Source organism: Eschrichtius robustus, chromosome 18, assembly GCF_028021215.1.
Source record: "Eschrichtius robustus isolate mEscRob2 chromosome 18, mEscRob2.pri, whole genome shotgun sequence".
Classification (NCBI taxonomy): domain Eukaryota; kingdom Metazoa; phylum Chordata; class Mammalia; order Artiodactyla; family Eschrichtiidae; genus Eschrichtius; species Eschrichtius robustus.
This window is the reverse complement of record NC_090841.1, coordinates 81,722,315-81,745,581: the sequence shown is the minus strand read 5'-3', so window position 1 is coordinate 81,745,581 and position 23,267 is coordinate 81,722,315. Positions and strand designations below refer to the sequence as shown.

At 59.3% G+C, this 23,267-nt stretch overlaps 1 protein-coding gene across 1 annotated transcript in view; it reads right to left on the bottom strand.

The window, feature by feature from the left end:
• Window positions 1–11,271: 11,271 nt before the first annotated feature.
• TMEM255B (transmembrane protein 255B) overlaps window positions 11,272–23,267 on the bottom strand; it is a 30,691-nt gene continuing 18,695 nt past the window's right edge. Inside the window, exons 5-9 of the mRNA XM_068526611.1 lie at window positions 21,764–21,844; window positions 19,880–19,965; window positions 18,471–18,630; window positions 16,364–16,507; window positions 11,272–11,925 (exon numbers count right to left, since the gene is read on the bottom strand). Of these exons, the coding sequence (XP_068382712.1) occupies window positions 11,758–11,925; window positions 16,364–16,507; window positions 18,471–18,630; window positions 19,880–19,965; window positions 21,764–21,844 (639 nt within the window). The 3' untranslated portion in view covers window positions 11,272–11,757. The remainder of the gene's footprint in view (window positions 11,926–16,363; window positions 16,508–18,470; window positions 18,631–19,879; window positions 19,966–21,763; window positions 21,845–23,267) is intronic.

Below are 23,267 nucleotides of genomic sequence, written 5' to 3'. Positions count from 1 at the left end.
ACGGAACCTTCCTAGCTCTGTGTCGGCGGTTTCTGCCCCTTGGCGCCCAGCGGCGCGGCCGTGGCGGGGTCCGAGGCCGAGGGAGGCCCGCCACGCCCATCGGCCTTAACTCCAGGTGGCATCCCTTCCACCTGCCACCCGGCGTCCCCGTGACGGGGATGAGCCGCCTTCCGGGAAGCGGCGGCGCCAATCGCCTGCCTGCGCGGCCACGGCAGGCACAGCAGGTCAGCGCCGCCGGCCCCCTGTGCAAACCCACTCCCCCGCGGCCTCGGCTCTCCCGTCTCCTCGTTTCGAGAGGCCGTGCACAGTGCTGGAAGCACCTGCTCGTTGTGGAGCGAGCTGGGCCTGCCGGGGGTCGAGCGCACGGGCCTTTTGCTCTGGCTCCAGGAGCGTGGGGGGCAGTAATGACACCACGACGCCAGTCCAGGTCACGGGGGAGAGCAAGCCCGCGGTTTGCAGCTGCAGCGGACACGTTCAGGGCTGTGGGCGCTGTCGCAGCAGAGGGTCCCAGGGGAGTTTCCGGCAGCCAGTGGGGCTTCCCTCCACCCCAAGACTGAGATTCTAGTTTTTTAAATACTAAACCCTGAAGTGTGTTCTGAGGCAGGCAGGCAGGCAGGCAGCCCAGGGTCCCACGGCCCCATTTCAGCTTCATGGCTTTAATCCCTCAAAGCGGCTTCGGGGTCTCTGCACCCACCCACCTCCCCCCACCCCGCTGCTGAGCGTGAGTTTACAGTCACAACCTGACCCAGAGACGAGCAGGGGCGGAAGGAAGGGCAGGAGCCGAAGACCGCAGCCCAGCCACGTGCGGAGCCCACGGGAAGCAGAGTGGCCATGGCACCTCAGGAGGAGAAGCTCGCTCTCGGTCCTGCAGGAGAGGGTTTGGCCTCCAGGATGGCAGTAGGGGCCCCTGCCTGGCGGGACTGGCAAGTGGAGTGACCCCGGGGACCCGTGGGCAGAGGCAGCTGGCGTGCCCTGGAAGGGACGGGGTCTCCACGACACAGGGGAGGGGTGGCACCACAGATGCCCAGCAGGCAGGACCCCCAGGCCACGCTCACCTAAGATGACCAGCCTAAGGCCTGAAGGCACAAGGTGACTTGGCCAGGACACCAGAGGCAGAGGCGTTCAGGCCCCAGGGCCCAGCAGGGCTGGCACGTGCAGCCGGGGTCGGCCCCTCCCATGGCCACCCATGTCCTCCTGCCAGCCTGAACCCACTTGTCTGCTCCCCAGCCTGCCTCAAACCGTGTGTCTCTGTGTGTGTATCTGTGTGTGTGTGTGTGACTGTGTGTGTGTACACGTCTGTGTGTGTATCTGTGTGTGCGTGTGTGACTGTGTGTGTGCATGAGCACGCATGTATGTGTCTGGGCCCCTCCTCTGCCAGGCCAGCCGTGGGCACGGTGCGCTCCTTCAGGCGTCCCTAAACCTCAGTGGGCTGTGGTGAGAGTTCTGCTGACTCAGGACTTCACAAAACTAGCCCAAGAGTTCTTCAAGTGATTTCCACAGAAAGGCTGGCAGGGAGGTCAGTCAGGGCACTCGGAGAGCCTGGGCCCTCGTGAAAAGTCCACCTCCGGCCAGCCTCTTCCCACAGCACCGTGGAGCCCTCCCCTCCATCCGTGACCGGGGTGGACGTGTGGGCTGGCTCACAGCCTGTGGGCTGGCTCACAGCCTAAATGCCAGCTCCGGGTTGGGGGCTGGCCTGGTGGGCTGAGCTGGTCAGGCTGGGGCCTGGAGCTGTAGGACGTGCCTCAGGCTGTCCGTTGGGGGCTGAGAGCCCAGTTCCTGAGGAGGACCAGGCACGGGTGCCGTCAGCTCAGGGAGCAGGGGTCCCACCTGCCGCCCATGGTCTCCCAGAGCCGCTGAGCACAGCTCTGAGAAGTGGGGGACACACAGTCCCGCCCGCGACCCCAGGAGACCCCCTGCCACCCACCCTCTGGCCCCATGTGGCCTCAGGAGCCCAAAGCCACCCTGGGGCCTGCTCTCAGCCCGGTCACCACAGCATTCCCGCCACCCTCTCTGGTTTTCGTCTACTCCGGAGGCGGCTCTGGAATGTTCTTACGGAATGCTCCCCAGGCCAGCCCCCACCCCCTCACAAAGGCCAGGATGGCCAGAGAGCAGACAAGACACATGCTGAGCTCTGGGATTGGAAACTCTGGCCTTACAGACACACGGAGTCGAGGCCAGCTCTCAGGGGCTTTCTGACCACCTTGGGTTCATCTTCTGTCCGGGGAGAGTGAGGGCCACATCTGTTTCCTACTGCGGTCTCCATAGACTTCCACTGGGCGCCAGGGGTTATTCTAACTACTGCCAAGAAAAAGTTTACGGCCACTGCAGAGCCAAAATCTGCAAGACATTCCCCAGCTGTGCTGGCCAGATTGGCGTCCTTGCTGCTACCCAGTCCGGGCCAGACTGCACACGAGGCTGGGGCAAACATAGAGTTGCATGTCCTCTGACTGTGCGCCACGGAGATGGAGCTGGGATGGGTCTGACTGTGTGCCATGGAGGAGGAGCCTGGATGGGTCTGACTGTGCGCCATGGAGATGGAGCCGGGACGGGTCTGACTGTGCGCCACGGAGATGGAGCCGGGACGGGTCTGACTGTGCTCCGCGGAGATGGAGCCGGGACGGGCCTGACTGTGCGCCACGGAGATGGAGCCGGGACGGGCCTGACTGTGCGCCACGGAGATGGAGCCGGGACGGGCCTGACTGTGCGCCACGGAGATGGAGCCGGGACGGGCCTGACTGTGCTCCGCGGAGATGGAGCCGGGACGGGCCTGACTGTGCGCCGCGGAGATGGAGCCGGGACGGGCCTGACTGTGCGCCGCGGAGATGGAGCCGGGACGGGCCTGACTGTGCTCCGCGGAGATGGAGCCGGGACGGGCCTGACTGTGCGCCGCGGCGATGGAGCCGGGACGGGTCTGACTGTGCGCCACGGCGATGGAGCCGGGACGGGTCTGACTGTGCGCCACGGAGGAGGAGCCGGGACGGGTCTGACTGTGCGCCACGGAGGTGGAGCCGGGACGGGTCTGACTGTGCGCCACGGAGGAGGAGCCGGGATGGGTCTGACTGTGCGCCACGGAGGAGGAGCCGGGATGGGTCTGACTGTGCGCCAGGAAGGAGGAGCTCAGGTGGATTATGCTGCTGACACTTGTGGTCTGCGTTGATCTCAGAGTTTTGCTTTTTTTGTTTTAAATAGAAGAGCTGTAACATTTGTTTGTATTTCATTCTTTTGTTTGTTTTTCAGATACTATCGATTGATTGATAACGGTTTTTTGTGTGAAGGGCTGGTCTGTGCCGTCAGGGCATCTGGCGGCCTGCCTGCAACCTCCATCCTTGCTGCCAGTAGTAGTACCCCCCCCACACACACACACATAGACACACACACCTGAGACTGTCAAAGCATCTTCAGACACTGCCACACATCCCCTGGAGCAAGTCACCCCTGTTGAAATCTCTGCATAAAAGAAATAGGAAATTTGACCCCAGTTCACATGACACAAAAAATTAACTCTATGTAGAGTATATATTTAAATCTAAAGGTAATCTATGAAGCATTTAGAAGATAATGTAAAACTGTAGGCTGTGAGCCCAATGTGATGCACCCCTGTTCTTGTTAATAAAGCTTTATTGACATACGGTCACACCCATTAACTTATGATTCTCTACAGCTTCTCTCCTGCTACAGTGGCAGGGCTGAGCGGTGGCTTCACAGCTACGGACCCTCAAAACCTGAACCATGTACTATCTGTTCCTTCACAGAGAAACTTTGCTGACCCCTGTGATAGAAGAGTATTTTCATGAACTAGGGTAAAGAAATACTGCTTTAAAATAGAAAATAAAACAAAACTCTCTCATGATAAAAAAAAATATTTAAAAACTGGGCTGCATTAAAATTAAGAACTTCAAGAAAACAAAGTTGGAGGAAGCTACCCGACTTCAAGTCTTGCTATGAAGCTACAGCAGTCAGTACAGCCTAGTGTTGCCGAAAGAATAAACAAAGAGATAAATGAACAGAACAGAGAGCCCAGAAACAGACCCACAAAAGTAGAGTCACCTGATCTTTGACAAAGGATCAAAGGTAACACAATGGAGCAAAGGCAGTCTCCTCACAAGTAAGGCTGGAACACCTGGACCCCACGTGCAAATAAACGAATCCAGACACAGACCTCACACCCTTCACAAAGTCAGCTCAAAATGGATCACAGATCTAAAGTAAAACACAAAACTATAAAACTCGCAGAAGACAGCACGGGAGAAAATCTAGATGGCCTTGGATTTGGGATAACCTTTTAGATACAACACCAAAGGCAAAATCCATGACAGAAATAATGCATAAGTTGGGCTTCATTAAAATGAAAAATTTCTGCTCCGCAAAGGCACCATCAAGGGAGTGAAGAAACAAGCCACAGATGAAGAAGAAATTTGCAGAAGACATATCTGATGAAGCACTGTTACCCCAAATATACAAAGAACTCTTAAAGCTCAACTATAAGAAAATAAACAACCCAATTAAAAAGTGGATCAAAGACCTTAACAGACACCTCACCAAAGATACACAGATAGCAAATAAGCACATGAAAACATGCTCGTATGTCATGTGTCATCAGGGCGAACGCAAATTAAAACAATAGTAAGATGCCACGGCACACCTATTAGAACAGCCAGAATCCAGAGCACAGGCAACACCAAGTGCTGGTGAGGACGCGGAGCCGCAGGAAGTCTCGGCATCGCTGGTGGGGGTGCAGGATGTTGCAGCCACCGTGGAAGACAGTTTCTTACAAAACTAAACATACTCTCGGCCACACGATCCAGCAATCGTGCTCCTGGGTGCTTCCCCAAAGGCACTGAAAACTAATGTCCACATAAAAATGTACACACAAATGTTTATAGCAACTTTATTCATAATTACCAAAACTTGGAAGCAACTAAGATGCCCTTCAGTAGGTGAATGGATAAACAAACTGTGATACACTCAGACAACGGACCATTAGTCAGTGATAAAAAGAATGAGCTATCAAGTCATGAGAAGACATAGAAGAAACTTAAATGCATATTGCTAAGTGAAAGGAGCCGATCTGAAAAGGCTACGCAGTGTTTGATTCCAACTATATGACATTCAGGAAAAGACAAAACTATGGAGATAGTACAATAAAAAGGCCAGCGGTTAACAAGGTTTAGGGGAGGAGGCATGAGTGCATGGAGCATGGGGGATTTCTAGGGCAGTGAAGGCACTCTGTATGAGACAGAAATGGTGGACACGGGACATTAAACATTTGTCCAGATCCACACAATGTACAACACTGAGGGACCCGAATATAAACGACGGGCTCTGGGTGACAGGGACCTGTCAGTGTAGGTTCATGGATGGTAACGAATGGCCCCTCGGGTGGGGGATGGTGATGATGGGGAAGGCTGCACCTGCGTGGGGCAGGGGGCCTGCGGGAACTCTGTCCCTTCCTCTCCATTTTGCTGTGAATCTAAACCTGCTATAAAAAATAAAGTCTATTAAAAATAAACAAGCATATCCATCAGTAGCTACATCAAGAACATCTGTTCACCAAGGTACCATAAAGAGGGTGACAAGACCAGCTCAGAACAGAAGATACTGGGAACCACATGAACCTGCTAATGTGTTAACCCAGAAGGGAGAACGAGTTCTTCCTGCAAATCAGTGAGAGAAAGTAATGACCCAACGGAAGAACGGGCAGAAGACCAGGCGGGTGCTGGACAGAACAGGAAACACCAGCGGGCAATTTGTCTGTCCAAGGGGCCCCACTTCATCAACAAGGAGGAAATGCGGGGCACAGACACCACGAGAAGAAACTACAAGGAGGAACCCCTGCACCCACAGCTGTGAAAGGTTCTCGGATCGCGCAGGACCAGATCTTGGTGGGCTGGAGCAACAGGACGCCAGGCCCGCAGCTGAGGCTGCGCTGGGCCAACCCCACGGACCCTGGCCGGGCGTCGTCCTCCAAAGTCAAAGTCTGCCACGTGCCCCAAATCCAAGCCAGGGGCCCCGCATACACACAGGAGCCCCGAGATCAGCCGAGGCCCGCCCACAGCCAAAGGGGCAGTCACGGGTCCTGGGCTCAGAGGCAGAACCCCACGCGTGCATCTCACAAGCAGGAAGCTCAGCGGAGGCCGGGCACCTGTCCCTACAGAGGACAGAACAGCGGGAGGGTGGGCGCCGGGCAGAGGGGGGGCCAGCCCCGGGGCCGGGTGACTGCCTCGCTTTGCAAACAGTCACCACGTTACACCTTGGTCTCCAGCAGGCTTTCTGCACGTGTATTAAATTTCATAATTAAAAAGTTTTAGCAAATGGGAAAGGGAAATAGGCATGTAACTGGTGCCACCCAAGAGCCGCTGACAGAGTGAGGCCTGCCCCGGCTCCTTTCCTCTGGGCTGGACGACGCTCGGCTGGGCACGTCCCCTTAATCCAGTGGGCACCTTTGCTCCCGCCAGCTTTGTGTTCTCTCCCTACACCCAGAGGTGGCGGAATCGGGCTGCAGAAGGACTGAGAAGGCAGGAGTGGGGAGGGCAGGGCAGTGCGGGTGACCGCAGGCTGCTCGGACCAGACCAGACTGCTGCGGAAGGTTGTTCTTGTTAACCAAGCACGTACTATCCCCCAGCCCTGCCCTGAGTGTTTTTGCAATGAGGTCCAGTAACATACCATAACGTTCACCCCCTAACAGTGTGCGATTCAGCGGGTTTCAGCACCTTCACAGGGCTGTGCGACACCACCACTGTCAGTTCCAGAACATTCCACCATGGCAGCAGGGAACCTTGTTCCCATCAGCAGCCTCCCTGACCCCTTGCACCCAACCAGCCTCCAGCCCGGCCCCCGGAGCACCAGCCTCCGTCTGTGATTGCGGATGAGGCGGGGTCGCTCAGCAGAGGGAGGGGCCGGGGGAGGGGCCCCACCGAGACCCACCCCATGGCGGTACCCGTCAGAGCTGCAGGGCCAGGCCTCACACACGTCAGGACGCAGGCGGAGCCTGGCCGGGTTCTGCAGTGGGGACGGCGTGGCAGAGAGGGGTCCCCAGGGAACGGCGCCCAGCGCACACGGAGGCCAGCCGGAGTTGGGGGGTCCTGGGGCCTGGGGATGGGGGTGCCTGGAAGCCACCACCAGGCTGGGAATTGAATTGTTCACATTCTTTGTGGCTGGGGTGAGGGATAAAGACATTTTTGTGGGCAAGAGCAAAATTGTTGGCCTTGGAGTTTAATATTTTTTATCAGCTCCCGGCTCTCGGCAAGATGCAACGACCTGGCAGGGCAGACAGTGTGGGTCGGTCCACGCGGGTGTGGACAGTCCGGGAAAACCCTGCGGCCCTGCAGACCCCACCCTGGGTTGTGCTCGGAGGTCGAAGGTCATCCCGCGTCCAGGCCTGCGACCGGCTTCCATGCCGTTTGCTCCAAAGGCAGCCAGGGGCCTGCTGGCACCAGGGGCTGCGGCTTCACTCCCTGCAGCCCGGAGCCAAGGTCCCTCCCCGCCCGGGTGCTCGTGGGTCCGGGAGCCACCGAGGGGATCGACGTCTCGGACCACAGACCCCTGGCTCGGTTGGATGCTACGGTTCTTAAACTCTGGGCAGAAGAGGGACTTGCTGCGGGACCCCAGGCGGGTCAGTGGGCCGGGTGGACGTCCTGACCCTCAGGGTGTGGGCTGGGCGTGGAGTCGGCCCTTCGTGCCTGGTGGCCCCGTTTGGTTTCCCCTCCTTGGACCGAGCGGACAGCAGCCTCGAGCCCTGCCGTCACGTGAGGAAAGCGGAGGCCGGGCACCTCGTGCCTTTGCTGGACGAGCGGTTTCTGTCTCCAGGACGCCCCCCTCCCGGGGCTCGCATCTGAGTTCAGAAACCGTAGGGGGGGCGCCCAGAGACGTGGAGGAAAGAGCATTTCCTCCTTGGTCTTGAGCACGGTCCAGCCTTGTGGATGCAGGGTTCCTGGTCAAGCGTGGAGCCCCCTCCCTCTGGAAGCTCCGAGCCGAGTGCCCACGTGAGCAGCTCTGGGGCTCAGCCCCTACGTCCCGTTCAAGTCCCAGCCCCAGTTCCTTTCTCCTCTCCTGCTTTTGCCTGGCACGGTCTGCGCTGGGTTAAATGCCCCCTGAAGGGCAGGACGCCGAAGCCCCACAGAGCAGCACCAGGGCCAGCACGGGCACGGGGGAGGGCACGTCCTCCCCCCAGAGGCTCTAGCCCGGGGGCCGCAGAGGGTCCTGGGATCAGACAGTATCTCCACCTTGACCGACATTTCCAGGAGCAACAAAGGTGGAAAGAGTAAAACAAGTGAAGGTGTCTCCATGCTGCGATAGGGGGGCTGACCTGGCAGCGGGCAGAGGGCAAAGCCCACGGTCAGAACCACGGCCCTGCTGCCAGAGGTCGTTCCCAAGCAACACGGCTGCGGGCATTTCAATGTCACGTGTCTTTGAATGCTGAACCAAAAACACCAAGAACATAAAACCAAGGATCCACTGGAAAGTCACCCAGAGAAGGAAAAATCCCTCCTAGAACCCATCGGACTAGGCTGAGGTTTCCCTGGCTGGAAGGGACGCTTGTCCATCCAATACTGCGCGGCTTGGTTTGTGTCGTCTTTTGACGCATTCAGGTGGGCATGCAGGGAAGGGCGGCCGTATGGGCGGCGCTGGCCCCGACCAGGCCGGGCTGGGCGCCTCACACGCCGAACCCTAAGTGCCTGTAGGGTCCACACAGGTGTCCCCAGTAAATGTTGACATAATCTGTGCCAGTGAGCTCGCGTCTCCCAACAGACGCCACGAGGGAAAACGGGACAGGCAGGACCTTATCTGACATGCAGCAAAATGAACAGATGATGATGGGATGGGGCTGGGAAGGCAGGTTTGGCGTCAAGTCCCCACACAGGGCGCTCTTGGTGGATTTCACCCAGATGAGCCTGAAGCCAGGCCTGGGCTTTGCCGCACCGGCAGGCAGGCTGGAAGGGGGGAAGCCGGGATCTGGTCTCACCCCACTCTGGTCACCTGACAGTTTGTGACTTGTGCACTAATATCCTAACATAATTCTCAACATAAATAAGCAACTCAGTGACTCTTACGTTCTTAGATTTTATGGAAAGTCCCTAAATTTATACGCGTAACTTTTGTAAAGTAATGAGTTTGCCTCTTTGCCTTTGTGACGAGGACTGGCTGTGTTTAGGGGGAATACAGGAGCGTGTCCTGCTACCCGGCTCCAGCTGCCACCCGGGTGGCCCCTTCCTGCCCCTGCCTGGCACCCAGGCCGCAGGGATGCCTGCTGGGCCTCCAGCAGAGCTGAGGTCTCGAGTGGGCTGTAGAGGGTCCTCCGTAGGAAAGAGATCATCCTCCTTATGCAAAACAAGACCCATTTGGTTCTTATGAGCCTCAGAAATAAGAACCGTCGTCCCTGTTCTCCGCACAATCCAGGCAGGGAACACAGTAGTCACGTGAATTCTCCTTTCATACAACACTGTTTTACATGATGTTCAAACTAGGTTTCTTTGGTGAAAGATGGTCTCCCCAAGTCGCAGAGCTGAGTTGGACTCGTCCTGCAAGAGCCCACTTTGGGCACAGGGACACTGGTTCTGTGGTCGCACTAGGCACACCCACCCCCAGGCCCCAAATGCCTGCCACTGTGACGGCGAAGCCCCGAAAGGGAGAGCTTAGCCGCAGAGGCTACCGAGCAAAGCCGTGAGGAACTGGGACCCAGACTAGTGAGTCTGGTGACGGGGCGGACAGGTGGAGGGACAGCCAGACCATCGGGTCAAAATCGGGCTAAAAGGGAGACAAAGAATGCTTCAAAAACTAACTTCACGCTGCTTCTCAGTGTGGCCACGGGCTCCATCTCAGCCAATGGAATTACTCCTCCTAAATTCTGCTAGTTTTGTTATTTTTTACAATATGCCCAAAGCAAATCAAACAATTAGGGAGGACTGGCCACTTAAGAGTTTGACCTAAAATTCTAAATTGATGAGGAGTGACCTCGCTGTGCTCGTGGCTTTTGGAGCTGAAGTTCCAGGACAACAGGAGGTGGGGCCATGTCCTAGCCACGGAGGCCACGGAGGCCAGGGCCACGTTGGGCCCATCGGATCAGGTCAGCCTGGAAACAGTGGGCTTGCGAGCCCACGTTTAACAAAATACAGTCACATCTCGCTTTACAAATACTGCTTTTTTTTCTTTTTTTACAAATTGAGGTTTGGGGCAGCCCTGTGCAGAACAAGTCTGTTAGCATATTTTCCCAGTAGTGTTTGCTCACTTCGTGTCTCTGTGTCACATTTTCATAATTCTCATGATATTTCAGACTTTTTCATTATTATTATATTTGTATGGTGATTCGTGACCAGTGATCTTTGATGTTACTCTTGTCACTGTTTTGGTATTTTTTAGGAATGAAGTGTTTTTAATTAAGGTTGTGCACTGTTTCTTTAGACATAATGCTACTGGCAACAGACTGCAGGATGGTGTAAACATCGCTTTCATGTGCCGGGAAACCAAGAATTCTGTGACTCCCCCCGTTGTGGTACTGGCGGGGGGCGGCGGGGGGGGGAACCAAAACAATCCGGATGCTCTGACCAGTGACCAGGTCCTTCCTGCCTCGTCTGTGACAAATAGCCTTCCCTAGGCCAAGGGGCCAGACGCATCCACGCGTGTCCTCCTCTCTAAGGAAACGGTCCACATGCTCAGAAAATGTAGCGAGAAGTGTTTCTGAATGTGAAGGCTAGGAGTATGCTGTCTGTTGGACAGAACTGCGTTCCCAGCCGGCAGGGGGAGCAGGAGACAGCGTCTTGTGTAGACCTAACCGCTTGCCTCCCTCCCTCTCTCCTCCCTCCCTCCTCCCTTCCCCTCACCTCTCCTCCCTCCTGTCCCTCCTCCACCATCTCTTTTCCCCAAAGATCCATGACTGTAACTCTGTAACTCTGAGACAGACTCTGGTCTGTCTCTCGACCAGGATTTGATTGGCTCCAAGGCCACGCTCACCTGCTTCCTCAGGTGTGTCTGGCAGTGGGCAGGTGCATGTGGGGCCCCGGTCGGTAGCCATTGGTCTGTCCTGGGCACGGCTTCTCCTAGGCCGTGGCTACTGGGCCACAGAGGTCCCCCCCTCCAGGGGTCTCTCAGCAGAGAGGCTGCATCTTAGGGGCACCTGCTCTGCAAGCGGGGGCCCACACGGGGTGTCCCGCAGAACAGACCAGCCTCCCCTGGATTCTCCACGAAGGCTGACAGTCAGGGGCCTGGACACCGTACACAGGACACATGCAGCTGCGGGACGCAATTGGAACAGAGCACACGCAGACCTCAGACCACTCGCAGGCCTTGGAAACAGCATTTATATTTGAGCTGGGACAAGTTTTCACTCGAGTGAATGTGTACCAGGAGGGCCGTGCTGAGGGTGGCGACCCTGCCCTCGCCGGGGACACACACATATAAGTACAAACACAGCGCATTTCCTCGAAAGTGGTCCTCACACGGGGGCACCTGCCACATTCCCCTTGATCGTGATAGTGATAACGAATTAGGAGGAAAATGGAACTGTTTTGTAAGTGATGCCAGCAGAGCAAGGCTGCTCCGGCGGGAGTTTTAGCATGGCTTGGTGTGTGGTCTCACACGGGGTGAGGTGGCCTCGGCCACCAGCGCTCCCCGCCGCGGTCCGGCCTCTCCTTGCCCGGATGTGCCCAGGGAGGGGAGGAGGGCTCGGACGTCTCCAGGAGGTTGGCCGCAGAAGCAGGGTTCGTAGAAGCCGCTCTGTTTACTAACAAGCCAAAAACTAGTTTTCAATCTCCACCCTCTGCATCACGGCGCGTAGGGCGGAGGCTTCTCCCCGGGCAGGAAGTGGGTGAGGGCGAAGATGGGGGGGGCGTTGGGGGGCGGCCGGCAGCTGGAGCCGGGCTGGGACGGAGGCTGCACACCCTCGGACAGAGAGAGGTCGGAGCCAGGTGAGGCCGGGAAGCCGCCAGGGGGCTGCAACCAAACAGAGAAAGCCTCCTCAGCCCACGGGCGCCCGGGGACGCGCCCAGCGCCACCGGCGCCCCTCAGAGCCCACCCTGGCCCGAACCCCCAGACCCAGGCCCTCCTGGTGCGAACCGCTCCCTGACCAGCGTGCGTTCTCAGGGGGCCGCAGGGAGGCCCCGATTCAGCCCCACTGGGCCCCCTTCTCGCCTGTGGGCACCGGTCCTGACATTCAGGAGGGTGGCTGGTGACACCTGACACCAGGATGTACGGACGTGCAAACGCTGTCTAAGGAAAAGGCTGCCCAGCTCATCTGGGGCCCTGGGTTTACTCAACACTTCATGTTTTACAGAAAAAACCAAGGACATCAACATTTTCCACATAGTGTGACGGCGAATTTTATGCATCAACTTGGCTAGACTACGGTGCCCAGATGTTTGCTCAAACTGTCTGGATGTCATTTTGAGGGTGTTTGGTAGCTGTGATGAACATGTAGACCAGCAGATCACCCTCTCTGGTGCGGGTGGGCCTCGTCCAATCAGTTGAAGAGGAAAAGACTGAGGTTCCCAAGGGAGAGGGAATTCTGCCTCCAAACTGACCAGACTCAAACTGCAAAATCTGTTCTTCCTGGGACCTCTAGCCTATGGACTGCCCTGCAGATTTTGGACTCTCTCCCTCTATATATCTATATCTGTATCATCTCTTTCTATAAATATATCTCTACCTGTGTCTACTATGTGCACACACGCTATTGATTCTGTTTCTCTGGAGAACCCACACTAATACACATAGACGCAAAAAGTGATTCTGCAAAGAGAGTGCTGGGACATGCCACAGATTTTAAATTAATAAAATTTCCAGTTTTCCTCCACCCGCCAACAACCTCTTAAATTTCTTTTTGTTGTTTTTTTTAACTTCTAGAGGTTAAAAATGCCTGCTTAAAACCAACATTAAATAAAGCAAGCAACCCCTTCTGTGATGGGACACAGGCCAAGTGTGTGCAGGCTCTGGTCTTTGGTGGGGCCAGGTGGTTCCTTGCTCTCTGCTCAGCAGGTGCCCAGGGCCCAGGGATGCCAGCCTGCCTGCCCCCTCCCCCCGGAGGAACCCCAGACCTCGGGCTTTGAGAGAGAATTTCCTCACAAGCCAGGGCTCTAGGGATCCAAGGGCCCTGGGTCCCTGCCCACCTCCATTGCTTTCTTTCTCTCAAACTCACACTTCTTTCTGACCTCAGGGGACAAAGGAAACCTCTAGAGAACATCCCTCAGATCTGCGGGTCCCCAGCTCCCACCAGGCATGTGTGTGGTCAGTTCTTTACCAGAAATGAGCAGCTGAGAGAACCAGGAAGTAAACCACACTGACCACGGAATAAACCAGTGGGAACCACAGAGGAGGATCCAGCTGGAAATACATGGCAAACCAGCAAGGATTACAGAGCAAACCACCAGGAACCACGGAGTAAACCACCACGGACCACGGAGTAAACCACCACGGACCACAGAGCAAACCACCAGGAATCACGGAGGAAACCAGGCTCTGTCCACACAGGCAATCCCATCGGGGGGCAGACAAAAAGCCTCTTAGTTACAGGATGCAAGGTCCTTAGTTACAAGACACAAGGTCCTTAGTTACAGGATGCGAGGTCCTTAGTTACAGGATGCGAGGTCCTTAGTTACAGGATGTGAGTTAATCCTTGGAGTGTCCTTGTTCCTGCACTTCCTGACCAGGTGGCCCTGGGAATAGGAAGGTGGGTTTTCTTCTAAGGTGATTTTTCTTTTGACCAACTGCTCAAAACAGCCCCCAAGAGCTGCTCACTCCCTCTAGTATGTGGGAGTGTTTTCCACTGCTAATGACTGGACAGAACAGTTGCAATATCCCTTTTCCTCCTCCGATGGGAACAGAGTCAGAAACGTCAATCTGTCGTTTCCCTCCTGACGAGACACACAACATCATTGATTTGTCATCTCCTCGAAATCTGATTATTGACGTGTATGTAATTACGCTCCTACATGTGCTGGTGATAAAAGCTGATTAGGCCCTTGTGGAGGGAGCCCGGGCCTCCCTTGGGAGGGAGAAGTGGGAGCATCTGCTGTTTGTGACGAGCCAGAGGCCCGAAGGTGGATGAGGCTGGAATACGACACCGGCACAGAGCCATCTGTTCACCAGCACCAGCGGTAAGGAGGGGAGACCGTGCCCGCATCCTGCAGCTCTGTCTCCTGAGGGCACAAGAGCAGGACGCCTTCCAGCGCCTCAGGTCAGGATCCAGGGCAGCAGGCGCCCAGGATGAGGCGCCGTCCTCCCCGGGTCCTCCCTGCAGCCAAGCTTGCGGAGGCCGGTGACAAACCAGCCAAATGTCGGGGCTCAGCCAGGAGGAAGGGCCCTGCGGGGATCGTCTCTGCCCCCTAACCACGTCCCAGAGCTGCCTGGAGTCCCCGTGTGCGGGAGTGACTGTGGGGCCTCGGGGTGGACGCTGGGAGGACGGGAGACAGCCGGCCCGCGGAGCACGCCCGTTCCTCGGCGCCTGTGCATTTCCAAGCTGGTGTTTGAGACCACAGGTGGCCAACCAGCCATGGGTCCAGCCCTCCCTCCAGCTGTGGGTCTCACGTTCTGGGTTCGGCAAACTACGAAGATGAGGGGGCAGAGCACAGCCCCCAGGACACAGGCCACACCCAGATGATGTGGTCCTTTCCGTGATGGGGACCAGGGAGGATGGCCCGGAGGTGGGATGCGGGTGGCGCTTCCAGGGAAGACGAGGGCTGCCAAGGATGGCCGCCTGGGTGTCGGGGAAGCTGACGTACCCGCCCTGAGAAGTGACGCTACCGGGCGCTACTGGCAACCAGCTCGTCTCCTGACGCTTGGATAATTCCTTTCCGTGTCTTAGAAATGGGAGGACTCTCGAGCCAGGCCCCTCCCTGACTCAGGACTCAGCCTGCGGGTCCCCGTGTGGCCAGGGCGCCTGCTCGGGGCTGGTGGGATGGCTAAGGGGTTGCCCCTCATCGGCAGGAGAAGGCCTCCCATGGCACAGCCCGTGGGCCACCACTCCTCGGAGACAGACATGGCACCGCCCTCAGGCCAGGCCGCCGTGCCACGTCCTCCTCTGGGAATTCCAAGGCCCCCGGAGCCCTGGGCACACGCCACCAGCTTCACGTTCAAGGCAAGCGGAAGGAGCCAGGCGCGGAGAGGAAGGACTTGCAACTCCACGGGGAGGTAAAGCGGTCCCTGAGTTCTCGCCCAGCGGGTCTGTTCCGGGCAGGACGGAGGCTGCAGGCTTTCTCAGCTCGCCACACCTGCTGCGCCCCGGGGCCCAGAGACCCCACACCCGCTTCCAGCCCCACGAGCTGTCGGGCCTGGGGAGGCCACCGCGGACCTCGCTGGCCGGGGTTGTGCCGCAGCCCCGGGTGGCCAGCTGGGCCGAGTCTGCGGGTTCCTCTGCGTCATGAGGGGCCGCGGAGACGGGCACCACGCTCCCCTCAGCCCCGCCTCAAGTCTGGCCGCCGCCTCTGTCCCCGAGCTGGTGGATACACACACCTGTCCTAAACAGCCGCTGGCCCTGAAAAGGCCTCACGTCTCGTCAACATCACTCCTCGGGCACTGGGCCCCCGAGCAGCAGATGAAGATGTGCGACCTCACAGCAAACGGCCGGGATCCGAGCATCCCCCCGCCCACGCACAGAGACGCAGCCCCTCCGGTACCTTAACCCCGTGAACTTCCCAGAACTGCTCAGGGGCTGTTGTCAGTGACACAGACCACAGAACGTGCCAAGGCCACCGCCCTGCCCCCGCCAAAACAGGCCGACAGGCTGTCCGGGCCAGAGGTGCTCACCTCTGCCCCCCAAGGACACGGGGCAACACCTGGGGACGTTCTGGTCTCCACAGTGGCAGCTGGTCGGGCGGGACGCTGCTCTATGAACAGGCTTCACCCCCGCGTGCCCCCTTCCACAGCAGCCCCAAGGCCACCAGAGTTGTACTAGGGTGAAGCCTGTGCATTTGCCGCTCTCGTGGGCGCTGGCAAGCCCTCGGCTCTACTCAGTGACTCTGCCCTGTCACAGGGGCCAGGCAGCTGGCACATCCCTGGTTGCTCTGGCCAGGAAACTGCAGCCAACTTGTGTGGGACCTGATCAGGGGTCAGAAAATCTCAAGGCCCCGAAAGACGTGGCTGGCTGGGTCACCAGGGCCACGTGGAGCAAAGGCTGCCCCAAATGCCCCCGGGGACGCCGAACGTCCTGTGTGGGCCTGGGGTCACCCGACACATCCCTCAGTCGTCCCACCCCCTTTGCTGGTCCACACCAGCTGCACCACCCCATTGTCTAAATCGGGAGGGGGAGCCATAGACCCCCCGCCCCCTTTTCCTTCAACCCAAGCCCCCCACCCCCGTGTCCCACCCGAGCAGCACTTCCTGCGTGACAGCTGCCTGGGGCGTGAGCACCGCTCCGGCCCGCGGACGCTCGGCCTACCTGGAGGGGCAGCGGGTACGACGAGCAGGTGGGGGCAGCCGGGGGCACCGGGCAGAAGCCCGTGTAGGCCAGGATCTGCTGGGCGGGGTTGTAGAGGACCTGAGGCGCTGTGGACGGGCCGTAGGCCAGCTGGGACAGCGGGACCTGCCGCAAAGGATGGAGACGTGTCAGCCGAGCCCTGCCCTGGGGAGCCCCGTCCGGCAGCCGCTCAGGAAGGCGGAGTCCCCGAGGGAGAGATTCCGAGTCCTCCCACCAGCCTCTCTCCGACCAGAACTAAAGCCCAAAAGCTGGGTTTCGTCTTGCTTTTCCTTTTCCTGTTTGTCCCGGGATCCGCCGAGAGGCCCAGCTAGGCCCAAGCTCTCTTGGGCTTTTTTTGGAAAAGTGAGGAAACCCCATCCCTCTGCTCCAGGAGCGTGTGCCACGGGCATCTCCGAGGGGCGCTGAGTCCAAAGATGCCCCCAGCTCTAGTCAGCAGGGCCCTCTCCCCACAGGGGCACCGGGTGGCACCGGCGGGGGTAGGGCTCTGGCCGCAGGGATTTCTGGAGAAGCACAACCAAGACCAGAGCTTCCCAAACTCCTCGAACTCCTGCTTCCTTAGCTCATGGGAGGCTCTGATTCCCCAAAGGAAAACAGAACGTGGGCCCTGATTCTTGACCTCTCACCCGCCCCCAGAGAGGACGGGCCGTAGGACGGACCCCTCTCCAGAGGCAGGCCAGCCACTCCCAACGTGGGGCTCGGGGGTTCCCAGACCGGAGGTGCATCCTTCCCTAAGAGCCACCCACGGGGCAGGCTTCTTACAACGCCCCTGAGCTCTGGGTATGAGAGAGGAAACTGTCCGGAGCGGGGCTGACACGTAACTCTGTGTCCCGCGTGACAAGCGGCCTTTCTGGGACGTCGCTACGTTCCCGAGAGAAGCTCCAGCGGTTTTATTATAAACCCATGAGCACAGGGGCCTCTTCCGGAAAAGCCACCGGGCTGACGGCCATCCCTGGGGACAGCCCAGCAGTCTCCACCCGGGCTCCCAGGGGCAGGACCCGAACAAGACCCTCTGTGTAGCCATCGAGTCTAACCTCGCTCTCCTTGAGAATCTGCCAAGAGAGAAAACTCTGACCTGGCCACAGCAGGAAAAGCCCCACCGAGGGACCCCACAGACCGCACTGTGGGCCCTGCAGACCCCAGGCGTCCTGGGGGCAAGCAGCTCTCATCCTTGAAGGACAGGATGCTTGTGGTGTGAGCACGGAAAGACACCTTGCGACCAAGCAGGAGCTGGGCCTGGCGCCTGCACCACCCAGAGTGGGAGTGGCGCGGGGGGTCGCCAGGGTCTCCCGTGGTATCTCGGGCTTCGTCTGGGGTCAGGAAACCTCCAAGAAACATGTCAGTGATCTCGGGAGGCTCCAGGTGAGGCTGAGAAATGTGGCCAGTGGCCACAGTCTCTGGGGCAGAGGTAACAAGCCACCCCTCGGCAGTGTGAGCTGTGGATGGGGCTGGGGTCTGGCCTGCAGGGGTTGTTTGCACGTGCGTTTGCACCGCCTCCTCGTTAAAAGCGAGTGATGGGCGCGTGGCTGCTGGTCTGTGGGCGGTTGTGAGCTCTTCCCGGTGTTTGTGGCCTCACGTGCGGCACCTCCACGGATGAAATGTCAGGTCGCGGGAGGTGCCATCTGGGCCCCGGGCGAGAACACGGTTTGGAACAGCCGGTCCCCTGGAGAGGACGCTGCCCACGGAGAGACTTGCAGGGTGGCCTCAGGCACGGGTCCTGCGGTGCGGTCCCCGCCCAGGGCCGCCCAGATGCTGAAGCACGTTCTCGGGGCCTCACTTTGGCGTCACCTGACTTTGGGAAGCACGGGCCTGCCTGAGCCCCAGATCTACCGGATCGGAGGCGCTGGGGTTCCGTGCTCAGCGGGCCACCAGGGCATGGACGCGGCCGTCAGGCGCCAGGCTCGGTGCCCCCCTCTGCCGCTGAACTTGTGCTCCCTGGACCGGCTCAGGTGGCGCGAGCCTCGGGGAGGAGGGACTGAGGTGCCCCCAGGCTGTGGTCAGCATGGCTGGCGGCTCCGCGAGCCCATGTCCCACCGGTGACTCTGCCCAGCGCGCAGCGGGCGCTACTCACCATGTCCTTGAAGGCCCCCAGGACGGCCGCGGTGACGATGCCCAGGAACAGGCCTAGGACGTTCAGCGCCGCCGAGGCCCAGAGCAGCCGGTACAGGTGGAGCACGTCCTGGCAGCCGCGGACGCCCACGAACTCGTAGTAGGTGGGCGGGTGCTCGGCGCTGTGCGGGGCGGGGCCTCGGCGTCACCCACGCCTGCGGGGAGGCCGCCTCAGCGCCCGAGCGGGCGGGGCAGACGCTCCGCGTACTGACGCGTACTGCCGTGTACTGACGTGAACTGACGTTACTGCCGTGTACTGACGTTACTGACGCGTACTGACGTGTACCGACGCGTACCGACGTTACTGACGCGTACTGACGTTACTGACGTGTACTGCCGTGTACCGACGCGTACCGACGTTACTGACGCGTACTGACGTTACTGACGCGTACTGACGTGTACCGACGCGTACCGACGTTACTGACGTGTACTGCCGTGTACCGACGCGTACCGCCGCGTACCGCCGCGTACCGACGTGTACTGAGGGGCTGCGGGCTCTGCTGGGAGGGCCCAGGCCCCTCAGGCGGCGGAGGGCTGCTCCAGGGAGCCCAGAATCCATCTGGGAGGGAGCCCAGGTCTCTGAGCAGGACAGCCCGCCCCAAACACGGCCCGGCAGGCAGAGCCCCGACCCGGTCACCCTCGGAGCCAGCAGGGCTTAGAGGCTGCTGGCCGCCCTGGCAGGGAACACAGAGGGGAGAGCCTCAGAGGGGGTTCATCTGGGCCCCGTGGTCGTGGTCTGCGCAGGCTCCGGACCACATCCTCGGGTTGGCAATCGGGTGAATTCCTGCTCTGGGGGAAGGGCGTTGCAGCCTACACCCCTGGGTTTTTCAACAATTCAGGGAGGGGTCTCCAGGAAGCAAACACTAAACTCCCTGTTGGCTCTAATGTAGGTATTCAAGCTATTAACACAAAATTTAAAAGACAATGTGGGGAGGGTTCTGATTCCCAAGGAGCTGGGACCTTGCACCGGTCCAAACAACAGGTGAAAAGCTGAACAGACTGAAAAACAAGCAGCTCTTCTGGGCCCCATGGGAGGGGGGAGGACACAGGGCAAACTGCCGCCCCCGTCCCCAGACCGGAGAGACCAGCAGGCAGAGACAGGGTCTCGGCCTTCCGGGGTGGAGACCCTGAGGCAACCAGCACCCGGGGAGGAAGAAACGGGTCACCTGTGACGTCACAGCCCACAGCGAGACAGGGCTCCCCGAGAGGCCTCCCCCCCCACCTCCCGGCAGCCCTGAGCCTCGGTCTTCTCACCTGTGGAACGGAGCCCATGCCCTGGGGCTGAATGAGATGTGGGTGCAGCGTGCAAGGATGGGGGCAGGTAAGTCCAGGGACGTGGGGCTCTCGGGTGTCGGGCTCCCCCCCACTCACCTCTGGCAGTCGTAGAGGTCGCAGCAGTAGCAGGTGTTACTCTTCACCTTCAGCTGGCACCTACCGTTCAGGGAGTGGCAGGTGACCTGTGAGCGGAGAGTCCGGTCAGGTGCCCCTTGTCCTCGCCCCGGAGCGGGCAGGGGCCTCCCTGGGGGTAAGGACCCACCACCCTGCCCCATCAGCCAGGCAGCTGCCCCTCTTGAGCCCACGTTTCTTGACCTGCCCCTTCCTCCACCCGGTCCAGGTGCAGCAGGGCTGGGGGCGACAGGGCCCTCCCTGCAGGGAGAGGTAGAGGACCAGGCGGCCAAAGCTTGCTGGACGAGGAGAGGGAGGGGGAGAAGTCCCCAGGAGCCTACAGGTTGGGACCCTTCAGGTGGGAGACCCTTCCTGACCTCCCAGAGGAGAGCTCCCAGCTGCCCAGTCTCACCAAGCCAGCCCTTCCCCAAGCCACACGGAGGCCTGCCCTCCTTCCCGCAGCACTTTGTAACCACCCCCGCGTGGAAGGTAAGTGAGGCAGAGACCACCCAGCTGCAGAGGGAGGACGGGGACGCTGGGGAGAAGGTCTTGGAGGGAGGGCCGTGCACGAGTGAGGACAGAGATTCCAGCAGGCTGGGGGTCGCCTGAGAGGCCGAGCGCCCAGGGCAGGTCAGGTGGCAGGTCGGTGGCAGGGCCTGATCACCCAGAGGTCCTGGGGGCCTCCCTGAGGCCCCGGCCCCTTTAGCGGCACCTCAAGCCTCCCTTGGGCATGTAGCCTTTCTTTCAAGGTTCTGTGGGCAACTCCCGAAAGCCACCCACATCAGGAGTGGGAGGGCTTGAGCAGGGGTCATAGAAAGATCAATCTGGGAAAACAGTCCCGACGGGGCGGAGACCAGAGACAGGCTGCTGGGAGCCATGAAAGTGAGCCCGTGTGACTCAGGCCTGGAAAGGGGCTGGGCGGACGGCCTGACAGGTGAGAACTGGAGGACAGGGAGGGGGGTAGGGGAGCAGTCAGGGCAATGCCGGGCTCTGAGCCTGGCAACCAGCACATGGGAAGGTCAGAGCCACAGGCCGGCGAGCTGGAGGTCGCAAGACCTAACCCTGATCCTGACCCTAGGTGCCCCCTACTGGAAGGTGTCACCTCTGTGACCCCAGTACTGCACGGAACACATTGGGGTGAGCAGGAAGGAAGGACAGAGCAGCACGAGGGCCTGGGGGGCAAGGGGCACGTGGGAAGGGCCTGGAGAGCCCGGTGACCCCCGCTGAACAGGACAAGTCCCCAGGGCTCCCTCCGGCCAGGAAAAAGTCCAGGAGCACAGGCCGGGCCTTCGGAGCAGAGGTGTGCCGCCCCCTGTTGAGGGGCAGTAGCAGAGGCCCCTTTTCCCCCGCCACCAGCCACGCGGCCGCAACCATGGCGTCTGCTCCCTGCTGCCCGCCCTGCGCCCCTCCATCCTGACATTTGTACACAGCGTCAGAGGCCGTGTTTAGTTAAACCGATAAATCTACACAGAGCTGAGTGAGACGGCAGGACAGACAGAGCCACGCAGCCACCTGGGGTGGTCCAAGAGGAGACGCTGGCCACTCTTAGAAACAGAAGTGAAATCACCCTGCACACATCCTCGGCCCAGGGACAGCCGGCGAGCTTGGGGCCAGTGTAAACGTAGTATCCTAGATTTTAGTGCACTAATTACATCAATAAAAAGCTCATCGTGAAAGCCGCACAGACTGGACCGCACAGACTGGACCGGTGGATTCGGGGCTGCATCAAAGGCAGTCAGCAGCTGTGACTCCGGAGTGAAGCACCTCACCAGGCGCGGGTGAGGACGAGGTGGAGGCGTGCTGGGGCCAGAACAGTCAGATCTGGACCAGGGACACAGGTTAACAAGTGGCACCAGCGCTGGCACTTACCTCCGTCTGGTAGACGTCGTGCAGGTAGCCGACCCCACTGGAGTAAAACTGGCACCTTCCTGCGGTGAGGGGCCTGGGCTCCTAGAGACCAAGAACCACAGATGGAATGGGACGGCTTCACCCCCCTATCAGGAGGGACCGGAGGTGATTTCAGACCTGTCGCCACAGGCTCTGAGCCCAAAGGAGAGAGGCCCAGGCCAACGAGCCCCTCCCAGGAGGGGGACGAGGGGCAGGAAATACCAGGGCTCATCCCCAAGCAGCTGGGCTCCTGCAGCCAGGAAGCAGGGAAGCAGGCACCCCACCCCTGCCGGCCGGAGGACACAGCTCCCCCCATCGGTCAACACAGGGCAGCTGAGGGAGGTAGTCGTGCACCCGTACAAGTCTCAACGAAGAGACCCCTTGGCTCCTGCCTCTCTTCCTCAAAGCAAAACAATTTTTCCACGAGGGAGGGAGCAAGGTGGATTTCAGCCTAATCCACTCATCCATCTAACCAGCCAATCATCCACGTGATCACTTACTCATCTAGGTATCCATCCTTCTGTCCATCTCTCCATCCATCCATCCATCCATCCATCCACATCCATCCATCCTTCTATCCACCTCTCCATCCATCCATCCACCCATCCCTCCATCCATCCTTCCGTCCGTGCATCCAAGCATCCATCCGTCCATCCTTCCATCCATCCATCCATCCACATCCATCCATCTCCCTCCCTCCATGCACCCATCCACTCACCAACCACCGGAGCATACATCCACCTATGTGCCTATCCAACTATCCATCCACGAGTCTGTCCCCGACATTCATAGGGCAGATGGTGCCAAACCATAAGGGCACCCAGGTAAGGCAAGTTCCTGCCCTGAGGGGATTAGTGAAGGAGAGAGACCAATAAACTGACGATTACAACATGCTTATCACCTGCACGGTAGTGAACAGCAAGGGCACACGTGAAGTGCCATGAAGCTGCTTAATCTGTAAGTTATGAGTCCGGGTCCCGACAACTGTATTGAGTTTTTTTACTCTTGTCAATCATATTTCTCAAAGCATTCCTGCTTCTGACCTGAGAAAAAAGCATAAAACTACCAGCGACAGAGGAGGACGGTCATGCAGGACCGGCCTGGAGGCAAGAGGACGCTGTGCAGGGTGTGGGCGCCCCTGAGCAGCCGCTCAGTAGAAGCGCGGGGGCGACACAGCGGCCCCTCCGCCTGGGCGTGAGCCGGTGCGCTAACTCCTGACAGATCTCCTGCCGGGAGGGCCTCCTGGCCCTGGAGCTGGGAAGGCGGCGCCTGCAGGCTGTGAGTCCTCGCCTGCAGGGGTGCCGCTTCAGGCGTCCCGTGCAGCCCTGAAACACGGCAGGGCCATTCTCGCTCCTGCAGAAGGACGGAGAGGCTCTTGCACCCGGGGAGCCAGTGCGTTTGAAGGGAGGGCTGAGGGTGCTGAGGCCCGAGAAAGCCACCCACGCGGCTGAGACCCCACCTCCGTTGCCCCCAGGAAGGCGGGGCT